At 50.6% G+C, this 12,207-nt stretch overlaps 1 protein-coding gene across 1 annotated transcript; it reads left to right on the top strand.

Moving 5' to 3' along the window:
• Positions 1-9,246: 9,246 nt before the first annotated feature.
• Positions 9,247-11,507, top strand: DRD5 (dopamine receptor D5). The gene has a single exon (XM_081048999.1). The coding sequence runs from the start codon at positions 9,437-9,439 to the stop codon at positions 10,847-10,849; it is 1,413 nt and encodes a 470-aa protein (XP_080905125.1). The 5' UTR covers positions 9,247-9,436; the 3' UTR covers positions 10,850-11,507.
• The last annotated feature ends 700 nt before the right edge of the window (positions 11,508-12,207 follow it).

Here is a 12,207-nt window from a genome sequence, read left to right as displayed (position 1 = left end):
TTCTTGCTGTGGCTGGAGTGGAGTTTGAGAAAGGCTAATACCAGTATGCTCATATCTTTCCCTGTTCAATATCCTCCAATGGTTGGTTTCTCATTGCTGTTGAGATAGAGGACAAAATCCTCACCTGGGTCCCTAGGGTCCCATATGATCTTTCTTGCCCACCACATCTCTCTTTCCTGGTGCTCCACTTTTCCTCTGTGCACCATCACACCAACCGGCTTCTTAGTTCTTCAAATGTGCCATGTTGTCTCCTGCCTCAGGACCTTTGCACTTGCTGCTTCCGCTTCCTTTCACTTAGTTAATTCTACTCATCTTTCAGATCTCCATGCAAACAACAGTTTCTCAGGGAAGTCGCACTCACCCTTAGACCAGGTTTCCTGTTCTCATTATGAACGCATGCAACACGTCTAGCTTTCTTTCACTGAGGCTACGGTACTTTTTAATCACACAAGTATGTGTTGGATTGCTTGAATAGCAGTCTTTTAATTTTTTAAAATTATTTTTACCACTGAACTATAAGCCTCAAGAGGGAGAGGCGATGTCTGTTTTATTCCCCAGCTGTATCTCCATTGCCAGCCGAGGAAGAGCTCCAGAATCACTCATGAGGGAACAAATAAATGGAGGGATGCTTCAAGATCTTTTGAGATGAAGAATGGGAACTGGGGAATACTTTCAATAATGGAGGGCTTGGTTAAAAACCGTGTATTCCTTTGATGCTTGCCAGTTTAAAAAGTTATTTATTTATTTATTTGCTTTTGGAAAAACTCAGCTCGGTGAGGTTACCTTTTCCTGGCACTCCATCCTATAAGCTCGGAAGGTGCTTCCCGACCCAGATGGAGGGCGGTGATGGCAGAGTTACAGGGAACACAGACTGGCAGCTCCCGGGAATGGGGACTGGGTCTGCATCTCCAGGCTTCCGATTTTCAGCACTGTGTCAACCTGAGCAGGTGGTTCATAAATACTAATTATGGCACACACTGTTAATTACCTTCCTGGTAGCAATTCCTTGGCTTGCTAAGAAACCCCTGACTTTGGTTGGGGACATAAAACGCCCAGTCTCAGGTGATTGCTTTCTGTTCCCTTTTGCTTAATAGTTGAAACAGTCTGCGTGTAGCAAGGAGCGTCCATGTGGCTCACTTATGGCTAATGAGACAAAAGGTCCTTTTAAGATTTTTGTTACTGATGACAGGACTCATCAAGAAAATTCCCCCGATAGTTTCTCCACACTTTGCTCCTGGAGTCTAAACGTGGCCGTGGTGCCTGAAGCTGCAACAGCCAACCTGTGACCACGAGGCTCCCAGGGCATGAAGCCACAGTGTTGAGAAAGGTGGAGCATTTGGATGGAAAGAGGAAAAGATGAAAAGAATGTGAGCCCACAGTTACATCACTGAGTTTTCTCACTGTCCGCTGCCTGCTTCCTCTTAATTTCCTGTTACGTTAGAGAATTCAATGTCTTTGTTGCATAAGCCACGAGTAGTCAGACTTTCTGTTAGTCAAGCGGGAAGCATTCCTAATCAATATATTTATTTAAAATTTCTTGTATTTTGAAATAATTTCAAACCTACAGAAGAGTTGTAAGACGGAGAACTTTCATTACCCTTCACCCAGATTCGCCAATTTGGCCACATTTGCTGTGTGTCTTCTCCATGTATATGATATGAGATTACAGGACACTGACCTTTCCCTGAAGCCTTTGAAATTTAGTTGCAGGCCCTTTGCTCCTTCTCCCTTAAACATTTTAGCATGTACTGTATTCTCTAAGAACAAGGAGGGTCTAATGATCGAGCTCAGGAAGTTTATGATGGATGCCATAGAATGGTCAGTAATTGCTAATGGTGGAAATTGTCAATAATTGTCTAATAGACAGTCCACGTGACCATTTTGCCAACTGTCCCAATTGTATCCTTTAAAGGAACTTTCCCCCAAATCTCCAGTTGGCACGCCTCCTTAGTCTCCTTTCATCTGGAAAAGTCCCTTGACTTTTCTTTGTCGGTTGTGACCCTGAAACTTTTGAAGAGTTCCGGTCAATAGTTGACAGCCCCTCCATTGGGGCTTGTCTGACGTTTCCTCTTCAGCATACTACGGAAGGATGTTGAGTCCTTGGTGTGTCACATCAAGAGGTCTTGGTGTCTGTTAGTCCCATTCCTGGAGGTGTCAACTTGGTTCACTCACCAATGGGTGGATGAGGGGGGGCTGCCAGGTTTCTCAACTGTGAAGTTTGCATTTTTCTCTTTGTAACTGATAAATGATAAGAGTGCAGGTGCTTTGGGACCATGCAAATATCCTGTTTCTCTCCAAGCTTTTACTTGGTGATGATTCTTGTCTAAAGGACTTATTGCTATTATGGTTGTGAATGTGATTTTTCTAACTCATTCCTTTGACATATATTGATTCACATTCTACGTAAAGAAGGCTCCTTTCTCCCTCCTTCCTTTCTTCCCTCCCTCTCTCCCCCTTCCGCCTCCCCCCTTCCTTTTTCTTTTTATCACAATGGATTCATGGATTCTCACTTTATTCAATAGATTACAATCCATTGTTACTATTAATTCTGATGCTTACATCGTCCTGGATTTGGCAAGTGGGAGCCTCTTCACGTTGGCTGCCATGTCCTTTGGATGCGTCTGCTTCTTTCTTTGAGTATTTTCTTGCTTTCAGGCCCTCAAGATGTTCCAGGCTCATCCTGTACTTTCCCTGCCCCAGGCCTGGCCTCAGCCATTTCTCTGAGACACTCTGAGTGGGTGTTAAGCAGCATTAATTCAGAAGGCATGAGAAATGAAGCAACATTTACGCGTATGCGTATTAGTCAATGCTAATTAATGCTAGACTGAACTGCAGTGAGAAGTAACCCTCAAGTCTCAGTGCCGGGGGAAAAAGAAGCATGCATCTTACTCATGCAAAGTCTGATGCAGGCCAGTGGGGCCTTCTCCATCCAGTAGTGCAGGCATCTGGGCAGATTCCATTTTTGCACCCTTGCACGAGGTCGTCACTGAAGAGAAAAGAGGCCCAGAGTCGTGCCAGTTCTTAGGTGCTCTGACAAGGAGAGCTGCACCACTTCTGCTCACGCTCCCATTTGCCAGAAGCTCAAAGGGAGTTTGAGTGGCACAGAGAGCACATGGACGGCTGGCACCCTCGCCTCCCTACCAAAACATGTTCATCTGTGCCACAAATATTGATTGGTTCCTCCTCGCCAGGCTGACTCCCAGAGGCCGAGAGGACCTCACCCCAGGTAGCTTGCAGTTGCAGGGAGAAAGGTGAGTAAGCAGTAAGTGAACAGACCGTCACTGTACAGAGGACTTACAAGCTGCCGTTGCGATGGGTGCCGTGCATAACGGGAGCTCAGGAACAGAAGGGTTGCCTCCCTGCATCTTGAGGAAGACCGGCCGAGGTGGTCCATTGGCGCTCGGTTTGAAAGGCAAACGAGGGTTCACCCCATGCAGCAAAGAGTGGGAAGGACATTTCAGGCAGAAGGGAAAGCGAGAACAGGGGCACAAGACCTGAAAGCATTCGGCTTGCTGGGAGGAGAGGGAACCACTGCGGGTGAGTAGAAGATGGGGTCTGCTGGGGAAGGCTTGGGAGGCAAGAGGCGAGGCTAGGAACCAGGTGGGTACCCAGGTACATAGGCGATGACCAGACTGTGAAGGGCTAAGGAGTTTGGAGTTAACAAATTAATTTTTATTGGTTGGGTTAATAATTACTAGTGTGGATCATGAGGAATCAGGGGCCATATGGAAGCTGATGAAGGGCATCGCATCTTTAGGAGAACTATTGTGGTGGCAGGGCATCAGATGGAGAGGCAAGAAGACACCACGACGGAGAGACCTGTCAGGAGGCTCTGGCCATCACACGGGCACAAAGCAATGAGGACCTGAACTAGGGGCGCAGAGGGGATGGATAGAGGGCGTTGGCCATTGAAGCCATTTTGGAACTATGACCCAACAATAGATTCTGTTTATCGCAGACTGTTTGGATGGTATTATTTGCTCACAGTTCACCCTGGTCTCCTCACCTCGCTGTGGGCATATTTCTTACTTGTCCACGTGGCCTGCTTTAGTCAGAGAGCACGAGCTGAGTTCACACATGCTCCATCTCACCAGAGGCTCTAAATACCGGGGGTGCCAAAAAAATGGATACAAGTGGACACTTTGGTCGACGTTGCTTAAGCAGTACTTTGCTGTAATTAGAAGCGTCTGGACACTGATGGTCACCACTTTGAGCACCTCTTGTCATTGCAGAAGTCAAACGTGACTTGTATTCATCTTTTGTTATCGGTATATATTGAGTATTGCAATTTTAATAGTGTTTTCCTTTCTTAAAATGTGCACACATCTTTTTGGCACCCTCTGTATGTACCTGGTTGGCTCCCACCCTGTCTTCCAAGAAGAGCAAGCCCTAGGGGAACCACTGGCCTGGGAATGAAAGACACGAGGAACCTGACCCACAGTTCGGAGCAAAGCTCTCCCCGCTGACTGCAGACCATTAGTGAGAAATAAATGTTTATTGTTTTAAGCCACTGAGATACGAGGGCTGGTATGCAGCATTATGTTGGCAAAAGCTGACTAATACAGAGACTTACCATTTCCTAAGTACAGCGTGTCATTTATTCATACCATCTCCGCATAGTAAGTCTTAATGTTACCATTTTAAAAACGAGGAAACTGAGGCCCAGAGAGGTTAAGTAACTGCTCAAGGTCCCAGAGCTAGTAAGTCAGAGAGGAGCGATTTGAACCCAGAACTCTCTGACTTGCAAGCCCATCTTCCTTCCTCTGTCCACACGAATGTGCTAACTTCTGGGATAGCCAATTTAACCTGCCCGAAATAGCTGCTTTCAGCTTTCCTGTGTTTCTGAGCTGGGGAGGGTGTCGGGACCCAGGGACTGACCTTTGGGTTTGAAGAAGCTTGCAGGTCATTATCAATGAATGTGTGTTTGAGGTGACTTTTGCAGTGACAGGATGGATGCTGCTGATGGGTCATCTCTACCTTTCTTCCCTGACCTCTGCTGAGCCAAGCTGAGCATGTTGGCAGGACTGGTGCCTGGGGAGCTCAGGTGTATTGTGTTGCCAAGGAACCAAGCCTGTCTTGGCATAAAACATTCGTGGCAGCAGCAGCAGCAGCAAATCCTGGCTGTGGTCCTATTGGTTTGGCCATTTGTCCCAGTGAAACAAATCCAACTTAAAATATATCTTCAGAAAAAGGAAGATCAATGCGTCCAAATAAAAGAACATTTGCCGACTGGATAAGGAAAACCCCAGTGCGCTAAAACATTCTAAGAAAATCCTCTCAGTACAATTTTGCAGCAACCAAACATGTGAGAAGATCACTTCCTTGCTGTTGTCCTCTGAGGGCGGGGCTCTGGCTGGGATAAGATAAGAGATAAAGAGCTTATTGTTACAGTCCATGCTGATGAGCCTGGGTTCTGAGGCTGACCAGAGAGACTTCTTGGTTTTCATTTGTTTATGTTGTCCAGTTCTTCCGAAAAATGTGGAAAAGAGCCTCGGTGAGAAAGGGCAGCCACTGCTTACACAAAGCCATCATCTCCATCAGACACACTGCTCCAGGAGCCCTCTGCAGGAAGACGGGAGAGACATGTGCTGCAGCAACCAGGCTACACATTGTCACTTTATAAGCATAAGGTCTTATTGATAGAGAGAAAACTGGGTAACGGAGGGAAAAGTCCTAGAGATCTATCCTTTCACACAGGAAGCTTCGTGCCTCTGAGCTTTTGCACATGCTGTTCCCTTCGTTAGCAATGCTCTTCCACCCAGAATGCTGGTGGACTCCGTTTCACCTTCCAGCTTGAGTGTGTCCTCTCTTCTGTGCGGCCCTCCCAGTGCTGCCCACCCAGACGGCCAGTCTGTTCCCTTGTTCTCATGCCACCAACGAGCCATGTTTGTTCCTTGCTCTAGGCAGGGCCTTTTCAGTTGCAGGTGACAATTGGAACTCAACTCAGGTATGTGACTCAGGTATGTGATAGCAAAGGGTAATTCACTGGCTTTTGTAACTGCAATGACCAGGGTAGGACTGGATCTAGAAGCTCAAAGATATCATTGTGTCTCTGATTATGGCACAGTTCCTTGATTTAATAAGTTCAGAGTCTAGAGGATAGAACAGCCATGAATGCTAATGAGTGGTAACAAAGCAGTGCAAAAGGAGCCAACACAGGGTGTCCTGGGGCGCAGGACACTGCTCAGTCCCGAGAGGCACGTGGATTTCTGGGGCAGTGTGGCTTAACTGCGACCTCACAGGAGGGAGAGGCACTGACTGTTAAGTGCTCCGTACAACTTACGAAGCCATGGTCCACGTAATCCAGACTCCAAACAGGGTTGTGTCAAGAAGGGAATTTCCCAACGCACATTGTTTTCTTGCATTTCCTAAGTTCTGTGAAGGCACCAGGAAATCCTTTTCTAAAATTCCCTTTTCCTTTCCTATCCACTTTCCTACAGACCCCAGTCCCCTCATTTCTTTCACGTCACTTCCCTGGAAACCCCTACCCCGCGTGGTTGGTTAGCCTCTCCTCCCACTTCTCTCCTTCTGCGCTTTATTATGAAACCGAACACAGCCCCTTTCTCTGGGACCACGCCTTCCTCCTCCAGCCTCTCAGGTCTAGTAATGCACCCAGTTTCTGACTCTCCACTACAAAAGGTAGGATAGAAGCCTGCACAGGTACAGCCAGAGAAAGAAGGAGGGCTCAGAGCTACTCATACAGGAGCTATTTGGGTCTCATCACACTTACCTTTTAGACTACTATGATGAACCCATTTAGAAGATGGGGAAACTGAGGCTCAGAGATAGCAAGTATCTTGCTCAAGACCCCACAGCTAGTAAACGCCGGTTCCTGCTCACCATGGCTTTCCTTCTCTTGGTCTTCCCTTTGGTCCACTGAAGTGTGATTTCATCCCAAAGAGGGACTTCCTCAGGGTGCCTGCCCTAAATAGCTCATGTAGGTCAACCCCTTCCATCGTACACTTTCATAATGCTGTGTACCTTTCCTTCCTAGCCCTTGGCACAGTCGTAAATACACAGTTCTTTGGATGACTCTCTGGTTAAAGTCTATCTCCAATACTAGACTATAACCTGGAAGAGGGAAAGATTACATATATATATATATATATATATATATATAGATAGATAGATAGATAGATAGATAGATAGATATAAAGTATATATATAGATATATATTCTCAGTGAATAAAACAGCACTTGGGACATAATAGGTGCTCAATAAATGTTTGCTGAATAAAAGAATAAGGAACTGAAACTCAAAGCCCAAGTTCTTTTCTGACATCATAAGCTGGTGTTCTGCAGGAGGAGAAGATGAGATGAAGGTCATTTCCTTATGACCCATTAGGGAAATGACAAGGAGTGTGTGTGTGTGTTGGTGGCAGTGGCTTGAATGGAGGAGGAGGAGTAACAGGAGAAGAAATAGGAGCCGTGATCAAGGGCAGGATGTTGAAAAGACTTAAAAGAACTCCCATGACTGTCTAAAGATTGGGGACCACAGGGAATCCCTGGGGGTTCTCCACGTGGGGAATGACACGGTCATAGTTACACGTGAGGAAGATCACTCTGCCTGCCGTGGAATGGAGGGTGCAGAGAGGATCACAGCAGAACCTGGAGTGCAATAACCTGGGACAGTGTCTCCATAAAACAGGCTGAGGAAGACACAAGTCCTGGACAGGGACGTCACTCGTGGAGAGCAGTGGTCCAGCTGCTAGGAGATGGGGAGACACAGCTGGTATGTGTGACTCTCCAGTTTTAGGCACAGGCACCTGCACAGATGGTCTTGTCTCCAGCAAAGCACAGCCTGGGGAGAAAGTTTGAGGGGGAAGGGCTGTTTAAGGCTGAGCTGGCTGAGTGTGAGAAGCGGGGACACCTAGGTGTTATTCAGGGTACAGGTGGGGCCAGAGTGAAGGGGGTGGGTGGGCCTGAGCGGAGAGACAAGGACGGGGTTGAGGGTCCAGCCCGTTTCTAGACTTCATAGCAGGTCTCAGATGGAAGCACGTTGACGCTTCATTCGTCTCTCTCCAGCTGAGGTTAACACTCGCAGTCTTGGCGGTTCCCAAACGGAACTTGTCCACTAGGGAGGCGTGGTGAGATCCTGGAACGCTGCTCTCCCTCCCCAGTGTTTCCCCACCATTCTCCTCCCTCCTCCTCCTCTTTTTTTATTTTTTTATTTTTTGGACTTTGACCACCCATTCAAGCCTCAGTTTCCTCTTTTGTTAAGCACTGAGATATTAATCCATCCCTCTCAAGGCTAAAAAAGAGAAAGTGTGACAGTGTCCTGCAGGGAGGAGGCTCCCATCTGCTGGGGGGCTCCCTTCCTCCTCCTCATCTTTTGGGTTCACCCAAAATTATTCCCCCAAGTGCAAATCTCCCCAGGTTTGGGGTGGGAGGGGGAAGAGCACTCTCCCAGAGGTCAGCTGACGCCCCAATCTTAGGAGAGTGCTTGTGTGTGGGGGGGGAGGGAGAGGGGGGTGGACGACGATGTCAAATTGTTTCTAGGTGACACCATTTCCTGTACGTCTTCCCTAGTTGGCTTCCCTGAACCCTGACCCCACAGGGCAGAGAAGGCATCATTACCCCCATCTGTGGATAAGGAAACCAAGGCCCAGAGAAGTCAAGAAGCGCGCTGCAGATCACACAGCCAGGAATAGAGTCCGGATTGGGACTCAGGTCTGTGAACCATCCAAAGTCACCCTCTTTACCCTACAAGCTCTGCTTCCCAGACTCGGAGCCAGGGCTCCCCATCCCCCGCCCTTACCCCACCTTCCTGTCCCCCAAACGTGGCCAAGGCCGGGGCATCCAGGCTGGGCCAGGCACCTCTCCGTCTTCCTGGGGAGCGTTCTTTCCCGCACTAGGCGAGAGTCTGGCCCCGGGGCGCCTCTCCCACCTGCAGGTTCTCCCCCAGACTTCGGCGGGCGGGGCGCGGAGAAGGTGCTAGGGCACCGGGGAGGCCAGTGCGCGGGGGAGAGCGCTCCCGCACTCGTGGGGAGGGTGAGCGAGAAAGCGCAGCGCGCGGGGGCGCGGGGGCGTGAGCGCGGGCCCCGAGAGCAGCCGGACGGAGCAGCGCGGCGGCGCTCGCCAGGCGCTGGCCGCTCCCGCCCCCGCCCCCTCGGTGGCGGCTCGCTGTTTGCTTCTCCGGCTGCGAACCAGACACAGCGTCCGCCGCTCCCGGGAACAGCCCCGTGGGCCCCGGTCGCTTCCTGTCCCCAGCGCCAGCACGACAGGGACGCAACGCGGCTACCGACCCAGAGCCACTCGAGGCGAAAGGGGCCCCGGGGCCCCGGCGCAGCGCACGGTGAGCGCCCCCGGGGCTTGGGGATCGCTTAGCCGCGGGTCCCGGCGTGCCACCCCGTTCCGGGTGCCCGATGGGGCCGCCCGGGGGCTGCAGGGCTGAAGTTGGGAGCACACGCCGACCGCCCCTGGCTCCAAGCCCGACATGCTGCCGCCCGGGCGCAATGGCACCGCGTACCGGGCGCGGTTCGGGCAGCAGCAGCTCGCGCACGGAGGCGCCGTGGGGGGCTCGGCGGGGGCAGCGCCTGTGGGGCCGGCGCAGGTGGTCACCGCCGGCCTCCTGACGCTGCTCGTCGTGTGGACCCTGCTGGGCAACGTGCTGGTGTGCGCGGCCATCGTGCGAAACCGCCACTTGCGCGCCAGAATGACCAACGTCTTCATCGTGTCTCTGGCGGTGTCCGATCTCTTGGTGGCACTGCTGGTCATGCCCTGGAAGGCGGTCGCTGAGGTGGCCGGGTACTGGCCGTTTGGGGCCTTCTGCGACGTCTGGGTGGCCTTCGACATCATGTGCTCCACAGCCTCCATCCTGAACCTGTGCGTCATCAGCGTGGACCGCTACTGGGCCATCTCTCGGCCTTTCTGCTACCAGCGCAAGATGACCCAGCGCGTGGCCTGGGTCATGGTGGGCTTGACCTGGACCCTGTCCGTCCTCATCTCTTTCATCCCGGTCCAGCTCCACTGGCACAGGGACAAGGGAGCCTCCTGGGGCGGGCTGGACCCACCATCCAACCTGGCCAACGGGACGCCTTGGGATGAGCCGGCAGAGCCGGAGGTGAGGGCAGACAACTGTGACTCCAGCCTGAACCGAACCTACGCCATCTCCTCCTCGCTCATCAGCTTCTACATCCCCGTGGCCATCATGATCGTGACGTACACGCGCATCTACCGCATCGCCCAGGTGCAGGTCCGCAGGATTTCCTCCCTGGAGAGGGCCGTGGAGCGCCGGGGCCGCGCGGCCTGCGCCACACACACCAGCCTGCGAGCGTCCATCAAGAAGGAGACCAAGGTGCTCAAGACCCTGTCGGTGATCATGGGGGTCTTCGTGTGCTGCTGGCTGCCCTTCTTCCTCCTTAACTGCATGGTCCCCTTCTGCAGCAGACACCCCGAGGGCCCGAGGGTGGGCTTCCCTTGCATCAGCGAGACCACCTTCGACGTCTTCGTCTGGTTCGGCTGGGCCAACTCCTCCCTCAACCCCATCATCTATGCCTTCAACACGGACTTCCGGAAGGTGTTTGCCCAGCTGCTGGGGTGCAGCCACCTCTGCTCCCGCACCCCGGTGGAGACCGTGAACATCAGCAATGAGCTCATCTCTTACAATCAGGACACCGTCTTCCACAAGGAGATGGCGGCTACCTACGTCCACGAGATGCCCAGCGCGGTGACCCTGGGGGACAGGGAGATGCACGAAGAGGAGGAGGGCCCTTTAGCTCCTAGGTCCCAGGTCTCTCAGACGCCCCCAGATGGTGACCATGCTGCCGAGTCTCTCTGGGAGCTGGACTGTGAGGGGGAAATTTTATTAGGCAAAGTCATGCCTTTCCCCACAAGTGGATTCCATTAAACTGCATAAGAAATGTTCCTCCTGGATTTATATAACATCAGACATTAACAAGCATGCAGAACACACATGCATACGCACCCCCACACCCCCCACATGTGCACACACGCACGCACACACACGTGTGCACATGCACACGCACACGTGCACACCCATGTGCACACACATGCATACACCCACATGCACACACATGTATGTGCACATGCACATGCACACACATGCACATGCACGCACATGCACATGCACACACGTGCACCCACGTGCACACACACACATACACACACCCACATGCACACACCCACATGCACACACATGTGAGTGCACATGCACATGCACATGCACACACATGCGCACACACATGCATACATGCACACACATGCACACGTGCACACCCACGTGCACACACATGCGCGCACACATGCACACATTTTCAGTGCTGCTCAGTTTATCACTTTTACTCTGTCTCTGTGTAGTAGCCACTGTACTTAGAACCCTTTCCTGACTGGTTTGTTGTTGAAAGAGTGGGCAGAGGGGGTTGGAACAAAACCGATCAGATATACCTCTGTCTGGCAGAGGTGGACCAATGGTCCTTTTAGAGAAGAGGAAGGAGGTGGTGTTTGGTCCTTTAAAAAAAGTGGGATTTGGTGTTTAAAAAATATCCTCTCCCCTCCCATTTTAAGCAAATAGATTGCTCAGTGACTTGAGCTTGGGTTGATTTTTAAATGACAGGTTCAGTGTGTGTGTGTAGTGCTGATGGGACCATGTGGCTCTCCTGTATCTTGCTTCCTGTGGCCTCGTGTTCATGCAGCTTTTGCTCTCTTTGTGTCTTTACTACAGCTGAGGACTTCTTCCTGACTCGTTCTGATGTCTAATAAACACAAATTATGTGTGTTACGGGGTGATTATCTTTGCTTTGCCGCATTGGCTTTGAGGAGGGCTCCTGGAAAAACCACAAAAGCATCTTTTAAAAACAGGGAAGAATTTTGCTGGGTGTAGAAGCACACGTTTATTTTCTTTACAGACCGTTTGGCCTTAAAGATGCACACAGGGCAAGGGACAGTGATGAGCTTCCAATTTCTCAGATTTTTAAAAAATTAGATACATCTACCTTGAGTCTGTGCTGAAAGCTAGCTTTTAATGCCATGACATCATATATGAAGGTCAAGCCTGGAATTCTGATTTATTTTTTTCTGATTTAGAATCTTCTTGTTAAAATAACGTAACATAAAACAATTCTTCCGATTCCTAGACAGAAGTCTATCAGTTCAGTGAGACCATCATACAGAAGAATAACTAGATCTTTCTCAACTTCAAATCTATAGTGTTTTCAAGTTACGTGACTTTTGATCAAACAAACTTTC

The sequence above is a fragment of the Rhinolophus hipposideros genome (assembly GCF_964194185.1).
Source record: "Rhinolophus hipposideros genome assembly, chromosome: 1".
In the NCBI taxonomy this organism is placed as follows: domain Eukaryota; kingdom Metazoa; phylum Chordata; class Mammalia; order Chiroptera; family Rhinolophidae; genus Rhinolophus; species Rhinolophus hipposideros.
Note: the sequence above shows the minus strand (reverse complement) of the source record. Positions and strands in the feature narration are given on the sequence as shown.